We start from the raw sequence: 20,427 nt of genomic DNA on the forward strand, positions 1-20,427 counted from the left end.
CAAGACCAAAACAGAACTCTTGATTCCACACCTCCCCCCAAGCTTCTGCCTATCTCAGTAAACAACACTACAGTTTAGCCAAATGCTCAACTAAAATTTTAGCAGTTATTCTTGATTCCTCTTTGCCTCGTGTGAAATTTTTCCTCCAAAAGATGCTCAATATCTATTCACTTCTCAGCATCCCATCTGCACCCATCTTAGCCACTGTCAGCTCAGCCCTGGACGACAGAGGGCAAGAGCCTCCTAACTGCCCTTCCTGCTTCTGCTCTGGCTTCTTGACATTCCATTTCCCCACCAAGTAGTCACAAGTGAGCTACTTAAAATGGCAACCCCGGGGACATCCACACCATTCCCCTGCCTCACACTCTCTAATGGCATCCTATTTGCACTCAGAATACCCTTTAGCCTGACTTAGGAGGGTCTCTGTGATCACACACCTACTAACCTCTCCAATGGACCTTGTGCTGCATGGAACCCTCCAGACCTCAAACAGGCCAGGTTTGTCTATTGCTTCTGCCAAAAGGCTCAGCTCTCTAACAATTACATGACCATGTCTCAGTATCTAGCTTTCAGCTTAAATATCATAATGTCACCATCTAGAGTAGTCGACAGGTGACTCATGATTGTGTTTCTAGATCTGATATCCCTGTAGATCGCTTAAGTGTTATCACACATATATATATTTTAAATTTATCTGTTTACTGTTCTGAAAACCCTAAGAGAACAGAGACAAGGTCTGTCTCATTCATCAGTGTATTCTCAGTGCCCAGAAGAGGGTTTGGCACTCAGAAAGCACTGAAAAAATACTTGAACATTTTATCAGAATTTCATTTCATTTCATCTCATTTCTAACTTGCTCTCAAGAGTTCCTGATGACAGCAAAGTCTCATATATATTTTTCTGTAATTCACAGGACTTGTCAGCTACTTTATACCCAGTGGGTAACTAATAAATATTGTTGATTATGAATAAATAAATGGATATCTTTGAAGAATAAGAAAATCCAACTCTATATTCAAGCCATCGAAATTATTTTATTATTTTATTTTAAAGATTTTATTTATTTATTTGACAGAGATCACAAGTAGGCAGAGAGGCAGGCAGAGAGAGAGGGGGAAGCAGGCTCCCCGCTGAGCTGAGAGCCCAATGCCAGGCTCGATTCCAGGACCCTGGGATCATGACCCTCTGAGAGAGGCTTTAACCCACTGAGCCACGCAGGCACTCCCAAAATTATTTTTTTTTCTTTTTTTTTTTTCCCCAAAATTATTTTTTAAACCATGGGAAGAATACTCTACCTGAATCTCTCCTAACAGTCCTCCAGTCCGCTCCAGCAACAAGGATAAAATCATTGTGGAATTGGGATTAGGAACAGAAATTTTGCTTTGATTAAGAAATCTTAGAACGCCAAAGGGAGAGTCGCTCTTGGCAATTGTGATTCTGCTCACTAGGTGGCGCCCAAGGACCGCTCCGCCAGTAGCTCCAACAAGCAAAATTTCAATGGGTTCTGCAAATTCACTGCATAGCGAGAAGGAGCAATTCTGTGAGTCTAAACATATTAAAATGCTTCTAAGATCCAAATAACTAGTCATTTTCCAAATTGGTCATACATATTCAAGGCACAGCATTCATACACCAAGTGGTAAGAAGAGGGTGCTCAGCTAAAAGCATGAATGATCAACTTCAATATTATATAACCTGCAATAGTTACTAGACTTTCTTCCTTTCTTTTGAATTGCTTAATGCATTAAGGAAGTGAATTGCAGGATGTTTCTACATTCTGATTAGACTTTTCAAATATAAGAGAGCAAAAGTTATTATTTCCCTGTATATGAAAAAGTGACACACAAAATCCCAATCATCTCCCAATCCCTTCTTTCCTATCCCAACACCCCCCAAAGTTTCTCACTGGTTTCTCAACGGGCATATATATAACCTAAAATTCTATTATCAGTGCAAAACATAAGTTAGGATTGGAACATAGTAATCATGCTTTACATATGACTACAATTATTTCTGACGTTACTAAATAGTATTACCTTTCACTGTCATCAATGATGGACACATTTATAAAACTTAAGTTCTGCCCGTGCTGAAAGGTGACCGAGCTGCCATGCAGTATATAATCGACACCACCAGGAACTGCAGAGGAGCTCTGAGAGATGAAATCAGCAGTCACACGGCCGTAAGTTCCTCCCAGCCTCACCACCGGAATCGTGATCATTCCAACATCTTCCTCCACTGTAGCAGGAATGTGCAATTAATTGGTATCCCAGACAAAGCAACTAGCTTTTATAAGAGTCAGTCAAATTAAACATAGCAATTAAATATAACAGGACAGTGCAAGCTCTCATTTTTTCCCCATAATTTTTATAAATTTAAAAAAATACTGGGGGCACCTGAGTGGCTCAGTCAGTTAAGTGTCCGACTCTTGATTTCTACTCAGGTCATGATCTCAGGATGGTAAGATCGATCCCTGTGTCAGGCTCTCTGCTCAGTGGGAAGTCTTCTTGATATTCCCTCTCTCTCCCTCTGTCCCTCTCCCTCCAAGGGCAGGCGCGCACACGCACGCACACACACACACGCACACACATACACACTCTCAAATAAATAAGTAAATCTTTTTTAAAAATTAGTGAAAAATTCAAGACTTATTTTTATGAGAAATATAGTTTGTCATAAACTGAAAATTATAGTGAACAGTGTAAGTTATAATTGAAATAACCTATTTAATTATTAGCATAGGTATTCTCTCTGTGTGCTACATAGAAATAAATGATCTTTGCTTTCCAAAGCAATGCTAGATGAACGTGAAATATTCTTAAAATATGTGTACTCAAAGGAAAGTATTCTGAATTGTATCTACATTTAGTGGAACACATAGTATAAACAATTGAAGTTCATGTTAATTATATGAATGCTTTTTAAAAGTCCAGATAAAAATACAATTTTATTACATTTTAAGTTCCTATGAAATCTACTTGAGAATCTGAAAATGTATCCTCGATGTTTAATTTTAACTAAAAATTGTTCTCAAAAATGTATTTTGCTCTCGTTATGTTAACCTCTGTAAATAAAAATATCATTTAATAGAGTTTACATTGGCTATGCTTTTATTAGCCAACAGTTCATAGTAGCCATGACTAAATAATACTGAATTTATATTGTCATTATAAATATGCATTGCTCTAAATTCCCCCAAAGATAATGAATCAAACAGAAATCAGCAGACAGAAAAAAAATTCTAAGTCCTTTATTTACCACTTGGTATTAAAAATGCAGCATGACTTTTATTAGCTGTAGACTGAGGTTCACAAAACGGTGGTGTCTTCCATGACTTTACCCACAAAGTCAATATTAACCAATTCCAAAATGATTTCTTTTTTAAAGAGTTTATTTATTTATGTATTTGAGAGGGAAAGTAAGAGAGAGAGCGAGCGAGCACATGAGGGGGCAGAGAGGGAAAACAGACTCCCCTCTGAGCAGGGAGCCCGATACAGAGCTCAATCCCAGGACCCTGCGGTCATAACCTGAGCCAAAGACAGACGTTTAACCGACCGAGCCACCCAGGCACCCCTCCAAAGTAATTTCTGATGAACTTTAAAAATGGCTAGATAGAGGCACCTGGGTGGCTCAGTGGGTTAAGCCTCTGCCTTCGGCTCAGGTCATGATCTCAGGGTCCTGGGATCGAGCCCCACATCATGTTCTCTGCTCAGCGGGGAGCCTGCTTCCCCCTCTCTCTCTGCCTGCCTCTCTGCCTACTTGTGATCTCTGTCAAATAAATAAATAAAATCTAAAAAAAAAATGGCTACATAACCAATGAATTTGATAGAGGCAATGAGGTCAATAAATTAATCGCAGCAAGAAGATAAACATGTTTATTTTGAAAGGCATGTGACTTTGAATAAAATCCAAAAAGCAGCCACCTCTTTTTCCCCAGTTGGGAATATGGGCATAAGTCTTGTTCCTTACCATTCAGCTTTGCCATACACAAGTGGGATTTAATACTGCTCAAAGGTAACACAAAACAGATTAAAAAAATAAACATATAAATATATAAAGGCTTATGTAAATACATAAGAAGGTGTCCATGTATGTACATACACATGTATACACACACACACATGCATGCACATACACAGAGCAAGCTGAGAACATTTACACATGGAAATTCAAACTGACAGGGTCATGCTCAGTTACTCTGTAACTCAGAAAGTAGTGGTAAATTTATAAGACTGCCGAACTTACCTTCAAAGGCAGTATACCTTGGGTCAAATTCAATGACACCCTCTGCATTATCATTTTTCATTATTATGATTCGGACAATGGAGATGTTTCCTATTTCAGGAGGTTGATCTAACTGAAGACCATTTTCTCGGATGGTAAAATCATACCCTCTTGCAAAGTCATGAGAAAATAATAATAAAAGAAAAGAAAATGAGTACATAATTGGTGAGCATGAGCTGAAGAGTCCGCTTAGCTCCTACAACTTAGTCCTATTAAGCATTTTAATACCTTGAAAGATCCCCAACACTAAAATACTTTTTTTTTTTTTCCTGAAATGATGTCTGAAATAGACTTCTGGGCTGCTCCCAATTATTACTGCCTGGATGAAACCAAAACCAATAAAACGTTATTAAACTTGGGCAATGGGAAGATAATACGACTATCAGGAAATTGGGGAAAAGTTGTAAGATGAACCTCTGGGCTAGGAATGCACTGATAAACTCCTCTGATTGTGAGGGGCTGTGGCAGGGGCTTCAGGCAGATCTGCAGTGTATTCAGGGACAGGCTGAAAGGGTTACTTTAAAGAAAAAGCAGGTGTCATGGTACTACTGAAATTTCAAGCTACAAGGAAATATTTCTCTGAACCCCAATTACAGTCAATGCCTCTAGTCTTTAATACAGATGGTGGTTTACTTGGCTAATGACATATTTCTGCTAAGGAAGTAACTTTTTTTTGATTGATATGATTCCCACTGAAGAAACCTTTTATCTTTCAGTTTCATATCACTTTAATTCCTGAAGCTAAAAAATGGCAGTAAACCATTTTAGTCCTTTCTTCAATTCTCAAAATCTATTTACCTGGTATTTTTATGCTACATAGTTTCAAAAGGTTAAAGTCAGGTTACATATAAGGCAAAATTAGAAAACGGGGAATTAAAAATATTAAATGATAAGAGTAAACGTTGGAACGCCTGGGTGGCTCAGTCAGTTAACCATCTGCCTTCTGCTCAGGGGTCATGATCCCACCCAGGATCCTGGGATCAAGTCCCACATCCGGCTCCTTGCTCAGCGGGTAACCTGCTTCTCCCTCTGCCTGTTGGTCCCCCTGCTTGTGCACTCTCTCACTGACAAATAAATAAGTAAAATCTTAAGAAAACCCAAAACTGTTAATAGTTGTCTGAGATGGACTGTAGCTTAGCTGATTACCTTAATACCAAAGCAGTGAATTTTCTAGCAACTAAACTTTAAAACTTTACTTTTTCAAGTCAAAGGAAACTTAGAAATTTACCTAGAAGGAAAAACTTGTTTTCTCAGAATTAACTTTATGTAAGAATTGCTTTTTTTTTTCTTTTAAAAAGAAAGGGGGCAAAATCTTCAAGTCCTAATTAGTCAATAACATGGATGTTATCTACAACTTAATGGGCTAATGAATAAATTTCACTTACTTCATTAAAATAGTCAATGACCACCTCAAATTTTTTTTTTTTTTTAGATTTTATTTATTTATTTGACAGAGATCACAAGTAGGCAGAGAGGCAGGCAGAGAGAGAGAGAGAGAGAGGAGGAAGCAGGCTTCCCGCCGAGCAGAGAGCCCAATGCGGGGCTTGATCCCAGGACCCTGGGATCATGACCTGAGCCACCCAGGCGCCCCGACAACCTCAAATTTTAACACATTTAATATAAGTGCAAATTCATTCCTACTGCCAGTTTTCCTCTTCGCAGGTGGCTGGGAAGATGGCAGACATTCTGACAGAGTATGCCTACCAAAACAGCTAACCATCATTCAAAATAAGAAAAGGGTCCTGCTTGGAGAAGCTGGCGAGGAGACGTTCCCACAATACTACCAAAACATGGGTCTGAGCTTCAAGATGCCCAAGAAAGCCATAGAGGGCACCTATATTGACAAGAAATGCCCCTTCACTGGTAATGTCTCCATTTGAGGGTGCATTCTGTCTGGTGTGGTGGCCAAGAAGATGCAGAGGACCACCATCATCCACTGAGACGACCTCCACTACCCCCAAAAGTACACCTGCTTTGAGAAACGTCACAAGAACATGTCTGTGCACCTGTTCTCCTGCTTCAGAGAGCTCCAGATCAATGACATTGTCACAGTGGGGAATACTGACCCCTGAGCAAGACTGTGAGCTTCAACGTGCTCAAAGCCATGAAGGCCACTGGCCCCAACAAGCAATTCCAGGAGTTCTGAGAATAGTTAGACATCTGCCACAATCCCGAAGAAAATACAGTTATTTTCCCAGTTTAAAAAAAAAAAAAAAGAAAATTCATGCCAATTGCCAGGAACGGAATCATTTCTAGGAAAATTAAGATTTGAAGTGTACACAAACCCACAGTATTTTCTCCACGTGGGATTGATATATATTTTACCAAAGTCACTTAGTGAAATATTTTAGTCAGAAAAAGCTTTTAAAACATAGCATTCATCTAATAGATGCAAAACCATTTTCATGAACCAGAAAAATTTCTTTAAGACTTATGTAAATACGAACATGATTCTAGTTGAGGGTTTTGTGCTCCAGGCTACTCAATTTGTGGGTATTTCAGCAGGCTTCAGGTGTTTCCCACCCATGTGAATCAAGTCTGCTCCCACTAAGTCAGAGAACAAGACAGCCTCAATATGGTTAATTCTTGATCAATAAAAACGTGGTACACGGTTACAACTGACTATCTTTGACTCCTACTTTTCCCCACTTGATAACTCTACCTCATTTCCCCACAGAAGATAATAGGGATACCAAGGAAAGAAATTTCTCACTCAGCCCTCAGGTGTAGAGATAGAGGAAAGGGAAAGTAAATTCCATCACACCAGCTGACCTGCAAACTCCATTTCCTTATCTAATTATTACAAGCTCATACCATGTTCAATTCTCTGACTACCCAGAGTGAACTCTCAAATGAAAATAACACACTTTCAACTTTGAGCAAAAACTAGTATTTTAGAACTTTGCACAAGGGACAGTCCTTGTCATAATTTCCCTGCTATGCCCTGTTCCACTCTCACATAGATCTGAAAGAGGGCAAGTTCAGTATTAATCCCTCTATAACACATTCTCTCTCTCTCTATTTTCTTTTGCCTAATTTTCTTTTTTAAAACTTTACCTTCCCAGGAGTTCCACCTTTGTAATTACTAGAGAAAATTCCTCTGGTCCTTCAGGAAGACCATCGTCAAGTATTTCAATGTGCACACTTTTCGCCATCTCCCTGGCTTCAAAGAGGAGCTCCCCCGCTGCAGGAATAAAGTCCAAGCCTGCCTCCGCTGTCCCACTCACGGTCTCGTACCAGAGTCTCACGCGGCCAGATGATCCCCCTGAACGGACGACGGTGATATTCACCTAAGCCAAGAAGCAGTTTTTATCTGACTTGGGTGTCTAATCCACCAGCTCATACCTAATTTTTTATGGTTTCTAACTAAAGATTCTAGGTTTACTAGGGTTAAGTTTATGTAGAATCTATAAGTTTATAAAATATATGTTAAAATAATGGTGTTAGTAGCAAATTAATCAATTTGTGAAAACTCTGGAGTATGAGCCAGGAAACACATTTTAAAGATGACTCACAATATAGCTTGCTACACGAAGTCTTAATATTTAAAGGTTAAGCCAGCTTTGGGGAAAAAAAAAATCACGCACAAAATAAAAACCAAAAGTGATGTATAAGATTTTAAGCATTTTATACTCTACCCTTCGGGCTTCTTCCAACACTCGAAGTTGCTCCTGTGAGAAGGAGAATCGGCCATAGGGAAAGTCACTGGCCACCACGGTGATGTTGGCAGTGCTGCTGGATCCACTCAGTAACCCACCCTCACTGATTCCAGTAAGCTGAAACTCATAGGAGCTCTTCTCCTCAGGAATATCATCATTCAAAACCTAGAGGACAAAAAGAGCCATCAACGGTAGGTTCTAACGTTTAAAGAAAAATACCTCTCATGTCCACAACAACTCAGGGATACCACCACCTCTGACCACCCCACCCCTCATTCACACACACACACACACACACACACACACACAACAAGGAGCATAACAGAAACCAGTCATATTGCTACCTGTATTATTACAACTGCTGCAGACTGTCCATCTCGCATTGTCAGTTTTCCTGACATTTCAGCAAATTCTCCCACAGAAGGGGGGAATATCCTCCAGTACACGGTGACCTCTCCCCAGATCACTGGGCCACGAACGAGGCTATATTACATAAATATATAATCAGTACATTTTTGTTGAAGTAATCTTTCCTAAATATTTTTTGTGTCTTTCAACAACAATTTTCATTTATTTCAAGAACAGTATGCATTATAGATCCTTATCTATCAAATCAAAAGCAAGTTTTATGATTCCAGGATAGTACCACTCAAAGTACTGAGCGTATGTAAATTTGCTTGACAATACTAGCAAAACCTACACTTTAGAAGGGGAACACTTGAAGGGATTTAAAAGAAAGTATTTACAGAGTTCACTTAATACACAAGGGTGCAAAAAATGAATGGCTTAACACAGTTCTCTAAAAAATAGCACTTACAAGCAACACTAAAGGAAAACTACCAGAAAGATAAAATATTAACTCAAATTCAGTTACTTCACTGACAGTTGTCCCACCAGTCATGAGAAACTTTGTATTAAACAAAATTGCCTATGATCATACTACTTCATTATAAAGTAGGCCCTAATTTTAAAATGCTTAGAATCATAAAATGTTTGATCCAGAGAATTTTCAAAGGAATAATTCTGTAACTAAGACAGAAGCTTACAGAGATGAAGTAACTCTCTTATTTTACATGATTAGCGACAGAATAGGGCCAAAAGCATCAGCTCTCCTGGAATTAACTCAAGGTGTTTTTCTTGTCATGGGTTGTACAAATCACCCAAGAAATAGTTATGATCTAATGTCAAGAGAGGTCAATACACCACTGCATGATCAATATATTTTTGTTGAAAGAACTTTTCCTAGACATTCTTCATAATCTAACTTCAAGACAGGTTAGGAAATGGCTTCAATTTTTGCCAAAAATATTATCTACTTCTCACAGGATGTTAGTAATACATAAAATGACGATGCTTGAGAAATATGTATGTAATGAGAAAAACGCACTTATGGCATAAAAATGCTAGTGATTTAAATAAAACTTCAAAATCTCCACCTGAGGGGGGCAAAAATCATGACAACTTACCTGATGATAGCAGTACCATTATACTTCCCTGAGGGTTCTCCAATGAGGACATGCCTAGATGATGGAGCTATCCCAACTTCTCCTGATGTTCCCTTTTCTCCCTGAATGATTATTGATGCGCTACCTAAGTTGAAGTTGATACATAACACGTATGTAGCAAACACATGTATTCACTTAGTATAAGCCTGGCAAAATTCTCAGCACTCCATGTATACAAATCTTATGAATTAATTGCCATGACAACCATGTAAATTAGATACTAACATTATCTTCATTTTACCAATGAAATTATTTAAGCATACTGAGGCACTCAAGACATTGAGGCAAATAACTTGCCCTAGATCATATTTTAATGAAAGGGGGCAGGAGAAAGTGGATAATAATTCCGCTCTCACTCCCATGGTAAGTAAGTACTCTCCTACCATTTGCATTAATTCACTTCTGCGGTAACCATTTTGCAGGCAGTTCACTACAACTGGCTAAGTGGCAAAAGCAAGAATTCCTGGGTACTTTTTAATTTTCTGACTCCATTATTGCTTATAAGCATTTATAAAAATGAGTCAAATATTATTGATAAGAAAACCATACCAAATAATGTGAGTATTCATATTATAATTTATCAGTAACTTGAAGAAAATCATTTCCAGAAGTTCTTATTAGGGTTTCATCAAACAAAGGACTGAATTACCATAGTCTCACTTTCTTTGGCAATGGATTAATAAAACCAAAAGTGGTTTGTCATGTCCAAGTATGTCACAATTTGAAATATATTATGAATTTTTTTATTAATATATGATTCACCCTGAACCACTAGTATATTCTTATTCTTAGGTCTAGTTAGTCTGTATGTCATCAATTCTGATATTTAACAGGGTGCTGACAACTGAGCTAATGTAAGATGTGTGGAGAATATGGTACAATCATATGATTCCCTCATAAGTTTGTTGGAAAGCACTCTAGATAAAAATGCAAAAAACCCAACTACCTTAGGTATGTACAGTGATATTCTTTATAATTTTAACAATCTTTTTGGCCACAGAATTCTGCTTTTTTGGCCACAGACTTTCACATACAATGGAGCCCTTGATGGCAAAGAAAGGCATGTAACAGTCACTAAGCTATCCTATCAAAGTGGCTGGGCCATTTTTTTACGGTTACTATTACACATAGCACAATGCAAATGCTTTAGAAACATTAATTCTTTCTCTCCAGATCTAAGAAACAAATTTGCATATGGGCCATAGGCAAATGAGAATTACAATGTCTGTTTCTGAAATATCAAAACATTGAAGTAATCACTTTCAAATGAAAATATACAGAGTAGGCTGAAAAAGACGTAATATGCTAGGTTTTAAAATAATATTTTATTGTAAAAGTAATATGTGACCATTACAAATATGTGTAGAAAATGTAGGTAATTAAAACCCACTATCGACATTTCAAGTAAATAATTCCAAACACTTGTAACAAGCACACGACAAAAATGGGATGACTTTGAACATGTTATGAAGTTTGCCGTAACACAACGGTTACCCATGTAATTGTTTTTAAGTTTTAATGTAATTAAGGCTTTTTCTGCTATATCCTTTTGAACACTTACATGGTACTCTTTCATATTTAATAGGTCTTCTATTGATGGACCATTTAGGAAGCTTCCGTATTTTATTTTATAAACATCACTACAATAAACATCTTTTTAAAAAATCACAGAGCTGGGCACCTGGGTGGCTCAGTGGGTTAAGCCTCTGCCTTCAGCTCAAGTCATGATTTCAGGGTCCTGGGATCGAGTCCCACATCGGGCTCTCTGCTCAGCGGGGAGCCTGCTTCCCCCTCTCTCTCTGCCTGCCTCTCTGCCTACTCGTAATCTCTGTCTGTCAAATAAATAAATAAAATGTTTTTAAAAAATCACAGAGCTAAGTATTATGAAATCTCTGACATATGACTTTACCAATATCAGGTATTCGAATTTAGTTTTAAAAATTCTTTGACTGTAGTACAGGTGTGAAATGACATCTTTATGTTTTAGCAAACATTTTAGGAATTATAAAACTTAACTTTGTGACTATTGATTATTTGGTTGTATTTTTCTGAGTATCTACTTCTTAAGCTCCAAAAATATAAATTTCTCTTACCTTTCACTGGAGATATTTCTACCTCATCAATTGATATCAACTGAATGGTGAAATGCTTGTCCTCTTCCAACACAGTATCACGAAGTGTGCGCAGTACAATGGTCTTCTGAGACTCAGTCTACATCAAATGAGAGGAATAATACATTTTCCAGATTGAGCCAAATTTTGGGTTTCTCAGTGGAATAATGTTTATGTCCATAAGCATTTTTAAAGTGTGTCCTTTTTGTACCTTAGAATTATGAGCTGCTTCTAGATGAATTACTATGTAAAATTTAGCTCTGACCATAAACCCCATTTAAATTTTTAATAGGAAAAAAGGGGGGAAATTAACATGACCTCTAAATTGTCTAAAATGTGACCAGACCCAGTGATCAAATATAGACAAGAGTTACAAAGGGGGTAGAAATGGGGATGACATCCAGATGTCTAGCTTGGTTGACTGGTTTTTGTCCTCAATTGGAGAGAAAATGTTGAGAGAAGAGTAGTTTTCATGGTGGGATGGAGGCAGTGTCTAAATTATATTTGATTTCAGATTTCTAGGGGTGTGTGTGTGTGTGTGAGAGAGAGAGAGAGATTGTCCTCCAAAGTGCATATGATTTTAAAAAGATTCCAGATACATAGTAAATACCATCATATGAATTCATAAGCAACACTATGGGAAAAAAACAAATACAAGTTTGAGTAAAACTATAGGAGTCCTGACACTGACTATACCTCGTCAAAAAGAAGCGTCCCATTCAAAGGCCTGAGATCATTTTTAGCTGTCTCATCTAGGGTCCACTGAAGCCGAACAGCCCCTTTTCCTCCTGGGGACCGGACAACCGTCAATGTCACATATGAATCAGGGTCATCAGACAAAAGAGATTCATCAACCATTACCTAAAAGAAAGACAATCGAGTTAGGTGGGGGAAAAAAATGAAGCAGGAAAAACAATCTTATTTCTATTTATAATACCTACTTTTCAGTTTAGAACTCTGTTCATGGTATGATCATGTGGCAGAAAGAAAATGTTTCACCAAACCCTATTTCCTTTTTGTCCTAGACACTCTGCTACTTGGCATTTCCTGGGCTCTCTTGTAATTAGGTGGAGCATGTGACTGAATTCCGGCCAGCAGACCATATGGGAAATGAATTATGCTCCTCACAGTCTGGCCATCAACTTCCCACAGAACATTCCACATTCCATGTTTTCCCATTTTCTGGGTGACTAGTGAGGACTCCAGGACCCAAAGGAGGAAAGAACCGGAAAAGGAAAGAGTCCGGTACTTGAAATGTCAGTTGGAGATGAGGTGTCCATAAGACCCCACCAGGAACACAGGTGTAGGACTCTTACACAAAGAAGAAATAAACCCTTACTATGTTAAGGATGTAGGATTTAGGAGTTCTTAGTTAATGGTAGTCAGGCTCCCCACATAATACAGACCACAAGTGCCCTCCTAATTATCTGCAGTTGGTCAATTTCAGTAAGTCCAATTTAAAAGAGGTTTTATTAACCTGACATAAAGAGAGAAAGACATTCAATACTTTGTTTACCTGTACCATTTAGTTTCTATACAAGATCCTTATTAAGAGACTTTGTTCAACTGAATTGCATATACTGAATCTGAAGCAAAGTCCAAACTGAGCCTATAATGTCTGCCTGTTATGTAAACATAAAAATATAATGCAATGCTCTCCATTTTTAAGACAGACAGACAATTAAATATCTAATACAAAGCTGTTGGGTTTTTTTCCCATGAGATTTTGTGCTGGTGTCAAGAGCAGAGATTTATTTTTTTATTTTTATTTTTTTTAAGATTTTATTTATTGGGGCGCCTGGGTGGCTCAGTGAGTTAAAGCCTCTGCCTTCAGCTCAGGTCGTGATCTCGGGGTCCTGGGATCAAGCCCCTCATCGGGCTCTCTGCTCAGCAGGGAGCCTGCTTACCTTCCTTTCTCTCTGCCTGCCTCTCTGCCTAATTGTGACCTCTGTCTGTCAAATGAATAAATAAAATCTTTTTTAAAAAATTTTTATTTATTTATTTGAGAGAGAGAGAGAGAGAGACAGAGTGAGAGAGAACATGAGAGGGGAGAAGGTCAGAGGGAAGAAACAGACTCCCCATGGAGCTGAGAGCCCAATGCAGGACTCGATTGCGGGACTCCAGGATCATGACCTGAGCCGAAGGCAGTTGCTTAACCAATTGAGCCACTCAGGCGCCCAAGAGCAGAGATTTAGAACCAACTAATATTTATTGAGCTTCTATCATACATCAGTTCTGACATATACTCTATCTCATTTAAGCCTCACGGAAACTCTTAAGGATCTGGGGGCTAGCTCTATGCACAAGAAGAGGAGCCTCCTCTTTGCTTCAAATGTTCTGACTCCACACCCAGTGTCGTTCATACCCCATCCTCAGAGAAGAGAAATAGTAAATAAGAAGCAAACAAAGTGAGATAGGAGAAATCCACTATAAACTCAGGATGCATAGATAAGTCCTTCCTTTTTGTTTCCACAGATAATGACATTTGAGTTGAGGTGTCCCAAGCAGATTTCTTTAGCCTCTGCTGGGGCCAGTGCTTTGGTATACTTACCATATTGCCCTTGGGAGCAGCTTATTCATTTGACAGGTTTACACTAACAATCTTTCCTCAATATCCTACAGTTCTAAATCTAATGTTTCATCAGATAATGCTAACAAAGTGTCCACTGTATGTATAGTACTGTATATCTCAGATACATGTTAAAAGATAAATTCTGTGTTACCAAGAGCCTTTGGCCCTAAGAAACACAGACTATCGAAGAAGGAGCCACAAAGGGCTGAGCAACAAGGCGCTCCTGATACTACAATGATTAAAAATAGCGACGGACACCTACTGAGTGTAAAGTCCAGGCTTTACAGATAGCAACTCACGTCCTCGTCACAAGGCTTATGAGAAATAACACAGGCTCCCTCTCACCACTTTGACATCGCAAGACAAACTAGAAATTTGAGATTAATTGGAAGTTGAAGACGATATCAATTCCCAGACCAAGAGTGCACTAAAGTTGATGACAGCAGTTCAGAGAAAATGAATAAACAAAACTTACTTACGAATAGCAATGTAACTTCATTTTCCCTGACAGTGAGAGAAGCTTGTAAACATACAGTCTAATGCCTGAGTCCAGAAGTGTGAAAAAGTTAAATGCAACAACATTTCCCACTGAAGATTTGACCAAACCCCTGAACCTTTTATCTAACCTCAGAAGCTAACAGAGACACATTATAAAAATTAAATTATATATTTATACGGTTTAAAATACTTCTTTTCATATATGCAAAGAAAAAAAGCATTATTGGAAATACAACAAAATATTAATGATGTCTGTATCTCAGGTGAATAATACTATGGATACTTTTTACTCTCTTCTTTATACTCATAGTTTAAGGTTCCCCAGACTTTCCATTTTGCTGAGCAAACATTCATAGCCACTCTCCTGTGAATCTACCACTCCTTACAAACACTTCTGCTTATTCCTTCCCCAAGACAGCCTCGCTAGGTTATAGCAGAAGTGTGTCCTGTCCCTCTTATGGTTCCCATTCTCTAATGAAATTGAAATTTCAATAATCAAGTCATTAGGCAATCATTAGTGTTTATTTAAATTCTGGAGCATCTAGGATGCCCAGCCCTAACAGGGTAGTTGTAGGTCTAGCCTTGTATCTACAGAACAATAAAGACAATGAGAATTAGAGCAAACTGTTTATTATATAAAATGATCTATGGTGAATCACTGATTACCTACAAGTGATCAAATAAAGAGAATGGTGACCTATAGAGCCAGAAAAGTTGTATATATTGGAATTACCTACATGTATTTATGATTATTTCATCTTGGAATTTCCTTTGAAAAATAGTCTTAAAAATTATGACATAAAATCATCGTGTATAATTATGATATAGTTTTAACAATTCATTTTATATTTAAGATGTAGAGGTCATTTAGTACTAGCCACCCAACCTGGCAGCATAAATGATTGGTTACGTTTTTTTTTTCCTTCCTCTGCAGTTAAGTGATAATAATAATCAGCTTCCCTCTTGTAAGTCTTGGAAGGAGACAGCCAGTAAGAAAGTAAGTAAGACAGGAAGTAAGAGAGGAGAAAGGAGAAATACAAACACGTGAGCTGGGGTGACTGTGGTTTTTTGTTCAATATAAGTCAAGAGAGAGTACCAGAAGGGAGTAACACTTAGATCCATGACAGAATCTTGCCTTGTGATCAGGATAGGGGTCTGGCAGCAAGGCAGGCTGAGAACAGAACGTATGGACAAAAAGCAGATCTTGGCCTATGTCATCCAATAAAAAGAATTTGTTCCCTCTTGTAATTACCTGATGTAAGAATACTCATCACTGTCAAACACAGATGAGAGGACCAGCCATTAATTCAACAGTCAACTCTAAGGACTCCTGAGCAGAGAATCGTAAGGGAGGGGTAACAGTTTTTTAAAAAATGAAAGACATCTTTCTTCTAAAAATTACAAAAAAAAAAAAAAAAAAATTAGCCCAAGGGAAGGCACCCTCCCACCCATATATGTAACTTACAGTCTTTTCTTCAAATCCAAATACTCCAAATGGGGAATCATTTTGTGGAATAACAACAGTTAGCACAACATCATCACCAAGCCTGCCACCTCCAGCCACCCTGATTAAGGAAATATTGAATGTCTCCATGAGTTCAAGTTCAGCATCATCAATTATGGTAATCTCTATCACTGCAGTAACCTACAAAAGAAAAAAGGAAGAAGAGAAAAAGGGAGGGAGAGAAAGAAGAAGGGGGGAGGGAGGATAAGAGGCAAGGAAGACATAATAGCAATTTTTGATCATATATAAATAAACTTATTTACCAGAAACATAGTACAAAAAAGTATATTCTGTACTGTTATGTTTATAACACTATTTTAAAGTTACAGAGTATTTCAAAGTCAGAAATTTATATTCTATTATTTTCAAGATAAAGGACATTACATATGTAATGAAATATAGTGTTATTTATGTATACAAAAACCAGTGAAGCCTGATTCTTGAATAAAAATATTTAAAATGCCATACAGGCTGTAATAACAATTACGCAAACATAAACCATAGAAATTATCGTTGTCTTTGGCAGTTAGAATGAATCTGTCTGGTTTCAAATATTACTCTTATAATGTAAAAGAAAGGAAGGAAGAAAACCCAAATTTGCTGTTCTTACATGTTTATGATCAGAATGTCATTCATTTGTCTGAGTCCATGTTAAACATTTTTATAACTTATAAATAAGTAAAACCTGGCCCAGCTTGTGATTTCACTGTTGGTCATAAAAATATTCCAGTTGTAAAAAAAAAAAAAAAATTCCAGTTGTGGGGTGCCTGGGTGGCTCAGTCGGTTAGGCATCTGCTTTTGGCTCAAGTCACGATCTCAGTGTCCTGGGATCCAGCCCCGCATCAGGCTCCCTGCTCAGTGTGGAGTCAGCTTTTCTCCCTCTTCCCCTTGCCCCTCCCCTGCTCATGCTCGCTCATGCACACACACTCTCTCTCAATTAAATAAATAAAATTTTTAAAAAAATATTCCAGTTGTATTTCCACATTTAAAATCTTCTCTGTATCTCAGAGGGAAATTCCAGTTTTTTGACAAAGATGTTTACCAGAAAAAGAAGTTTTTCTACCTAAATCTACCTAAAACCTTTAATAAAAGAGCAAAGTGAGAAATCTGGATTTACACTCACAGGCAGAAACTTGAACAAAATCAAATGTTGAAGTGGAAGCTTATTAAAATGTCTGCACCTCAACTCTATACTGTAAAATACAGGACACCTCTCCTACAGAATGTTAACTTGAAGAACGATGATGATCTTAAGACTGTTAAATAAGAGGACTTCAACCTTATACACAAAATAAAATGCTGGTAATATAAGTAAAGGTGGAAGGATATTTCAATGAAAAATCAATGTATTTGTTTCTACTTTGAGTATAAAAATCTGTATTTCCCCCTCCTTTTAGTAAGAAATGTTTTAAAGTTCTAAGTTTGTTAAAAACCCATGATTTCAAATATTAACAACATAGACCATTATGTGTAGGAAAGTATAGATCTGTATGTTTATTTTTCAGCAGTACCTAATAAGCTGATGCATAATGTACAAATTTGTCTTGGCAAAATCAGACTTTATGTGGGTGGATACTGCCATTTGAAGCGATTAACATTTTCATGGCTGTTCACAGGCTTTTTCCACTTATTTTCATTGATTTAAATTTTTATAAAATTTTATGGAAACCTTATATTTACATGTTACAAAATGCCCAGTTTGCAACACTTATAACTCTTAGAGAATACTTAGAGAACTCTTAGAGAATCTAAAACATTGCTTTTCAGTTTTTCCAGTTTTAATTATTTTGTCTCTTTTCTGTCATTTTAAAAAGTCTTATTTTATTATAATGAAAAATTGGGGATATTAAAAGTAATAAATGTGCATACTTTTAATGCAAACCCTAAGTAAATAAATATCTGTACTGATAAGCATTAAGAAATAAATAGATAGGGATGCCTGGGTGGCTCAGTCGGTTAAGTGTCTGCCTTGGGCTCAGGTCATGACCCGAGGGTCCTAGCATCGAGTCCCACTTGGGCCTTCTTGCTCAGTGGGGAGGCTGTTTCTCCATCTGCCCCCAACCCCTGCTTGCACGTGCTCCCTCTCTCTCTCTCTCTTACATAAATAAATAAAATCTCGGGGCACCTGGGTGGCTCAGTTGGTTAAGTGACTGCCTTCGGCTCGGGTCATGATCCTGGAGTCCCAGGATCAAGTCCCGCATCAGGCTCCCAGCTCCACGGGGAGTCTGCTTCTCCCCCTGACCTTCTCCCCCTCTCATTCTCTCTCTCTCTCTCAAGTAAATAAATAAAATCTTTAAAATAAATAAATAAATAAATAAGATCTCTTTAAAAAAAAGAAATAGAATAAATTAATCTAAAGTTCATAGGAATAGTGAAGTTCATGAGGCCCTTTTTAAAATACATTCTTAGGCACTTTTTTTTTTTTAGATTTTTTTTTTATTTTAATAAACATATAATGTATTTTTATCCCCAGGGGTACAGGTCTGTGAATCGCCAGGTTTACACATTTCACAGCAATCATCATAGCATATACCCTCCCCAATGTCCATTTCCCCACCACCCTCTCCCGTCCCCCCTCCCCCCAGCAACCCTCAGTCTGTTTCTTGAGATTGAGTCTTTTATGGTTTGTCTCCCTCCCAATCCCATCTTTTCATTTTTTCTTTTCCTACCTCCCCCCAACCCCTCCCCCGCATTCTTAGGCACTTTTAAGTCATTTATTATCCTCCTTTAACTTCTGCTTAAAATAGGATCAAGTGGGGGAGTTCAGAAATCTTGCCTCTTTCTCTTCCTATGTCCATTAATAAATCATAACATGTTAACTAATAATAAATCTGTTTGGCTTGATATACAAAGTATAATACATTTAGCAGTCACTAACACACATTCATTTGGTGGTATCTATAAAATGCTTGAGGTATAACCAAAAAATCGCTAGTATGTTCAGGATTAGCATACCTGTTTATCTGCAAATTCAAGAATCCCATGAGATGGCTTAAAGTCTTCCAGGCCAGCCGTGTCTACTGTTGCTTTCCAATAAACACTGACCGCCCCAAAGCTTCCAGCCAGCCGGACTACAGGAACCTGAAGAACATTCAGGGGCGGAGGCACCTCATAGGCAGTAATGACTCCACCAATATCCTTCAAGTAAAGAACGTAAGTTAAAACACCAGACAAAACTAACTTCTTATATGTCATCACTTTCTAAATTTATTATTTCTTCTTCTATTTCATCCTTCAAAATAGAAACCAAGATCAGATATAAATATGCATAATAGGTGTCCAGAATTCTTACATTTTTTAAAACTTTTTAAACTTCTTTAGTCATTTAAGTAATCTCTACACTCAATATCTACGACCTTGAGATCAAGAGTCACACACTTCTGAGACAGGCACCTTTAGCACTTCTGTTTAAATTTAATGAAAATAAACTTGCTTGAACCATTGGTCTAACAAAAAGAGAACTAAGAAGTCTATAAGACAAATTTTAAGACAGGTATTTAATAAATATCTAGAAGCAAAGCCAATTATTTTGTGGAAAATATATGACATTGGCCAAATCAGCAGGTAGAAGCTTCTGTATTACTATAAATACATTAAAGTTTATCTCACTGTGGTAACATGAAATTTAAAAACTCCTCTGGGATCATCATTTTCTTCAATCATTATCTCAACTATTTCTATCCCAGGCCTCCGCACACTTGGCTGTCCTGCCGAGAAGTCAGAATTCACCAGGTACACATCAGTGATGTTGACAATAAATCCTTCCTCCAACTCGGGAACATTATCCTGGGGTGGGAGGTGGAGGGGAGAACAGGAGAGAGATTATGTTCTATTTTTAAAAATACATTGAAATTACCTTGGAAACCTAGTAGTTTTCAGTGAGAAATAAAGGACGGCCGACAGGAATGGGTAGTTCTTTCACAGATACAAGAAAGATTCCTTTTTATATTTTAATACATTTCACTGACAACTTCAGACTCTTAGGGGATAGTCAAAGCCTACTGGCAAGTTTTTAATTGAAGCTAAATACTCATTAGCAAGTAAAACAATTTTTAAAAATCTATCACACAATTACGACCATATACTATCCAATATGTTTTATGTATATAGTACCCCCCAAATTTAGGAGAAATGGTAAATTCTACATACATCTTAAAAGTGAAAGCTCTAGACTTATAAATCTAGATACTATCCTATATTTTAATTAACTTTTTTAAAACTGTTACTTTATTTCTGGATAGGCAATAAAAAATTTCAAAAGGTAACATAAATACATAGTGAACAGGAAAAGAAA

General features: G+C 37.5%; 1 protein-coding gene and 1 pseudogene across 2 annotated transcripts in view; one reads left to right on the plus strand and one right to left on the minus strand.

Moving 5' to 3' along the window:
* Positions 1-20,427, minus strand: part of ADGRV1 (adhesion G protein-coupled receptor V1) — a gene marked incomplete at its 5' end in the record, with an annotated part of 491,204 nt that overhangs the window by 340,380 nt on the left and 130,397 nt on the right. Inside the window, 12 exons of the mRNA XM_080804325.1 lie at positions 1,296-1,515; positions 2,037-2,238; positions 4,246-4,394; positions 7,342-7,574; positions 7,923-8,108; positions 8,288-8,426; positions 9,410-9,533; positions 11,542-11,659; positions 12,256-12,420; positions 16,095-16,274; positions 19,089-19,271; positions 19,743-19,919. Of these exons, the coding sequence (XP_080660451.1) occupies positions 1,296-1,515; positions 2,037-2,238; positions 4,246-4,394; positions 7,342-7,574; positions 7,923-8,108; positions 8,288-8,426; positions 9,410-9,533; positions 11,542-11,659; positions 12,256-12,420; positions 16,095-16,274; positions 19,089-19,271; positions 19,743-19,919 (2,076 nt within the window). The remainder of the gene's footprint in view (positions 1-1,295; positions 1,516-2,036; positions 2,239-4,245; positions 4,395-7,341; positions 7,575-7,922; positions 8,109-8,287; positions 8,427-9,409; positions 9,534-11,541; positions 11,660-12,255; positions 12,421-16,094; positions 16,275-19,088; positions 19,272-19,742; positions 19,920-20,427) is intronic.
* Positions 5,959-6,430, plus strand: LOC308343523 (small ribosomal subunit protein uS17-like; annotated as a pseudogene). The gene has a single exon. The product of its transcript is annotated as a small ribosomal subunit protein uS17-like (transcript).

Source organism: Martes martes, assembly GCF_963455335.1.
Source record: "Martes martes genome assembly, chromosome: 5".
Lineage (NCBI taxonomy): Eukaryota > Metazoa > Chordata > Mammalia > Carnivora > Mustelidae > Martes > Martes martes.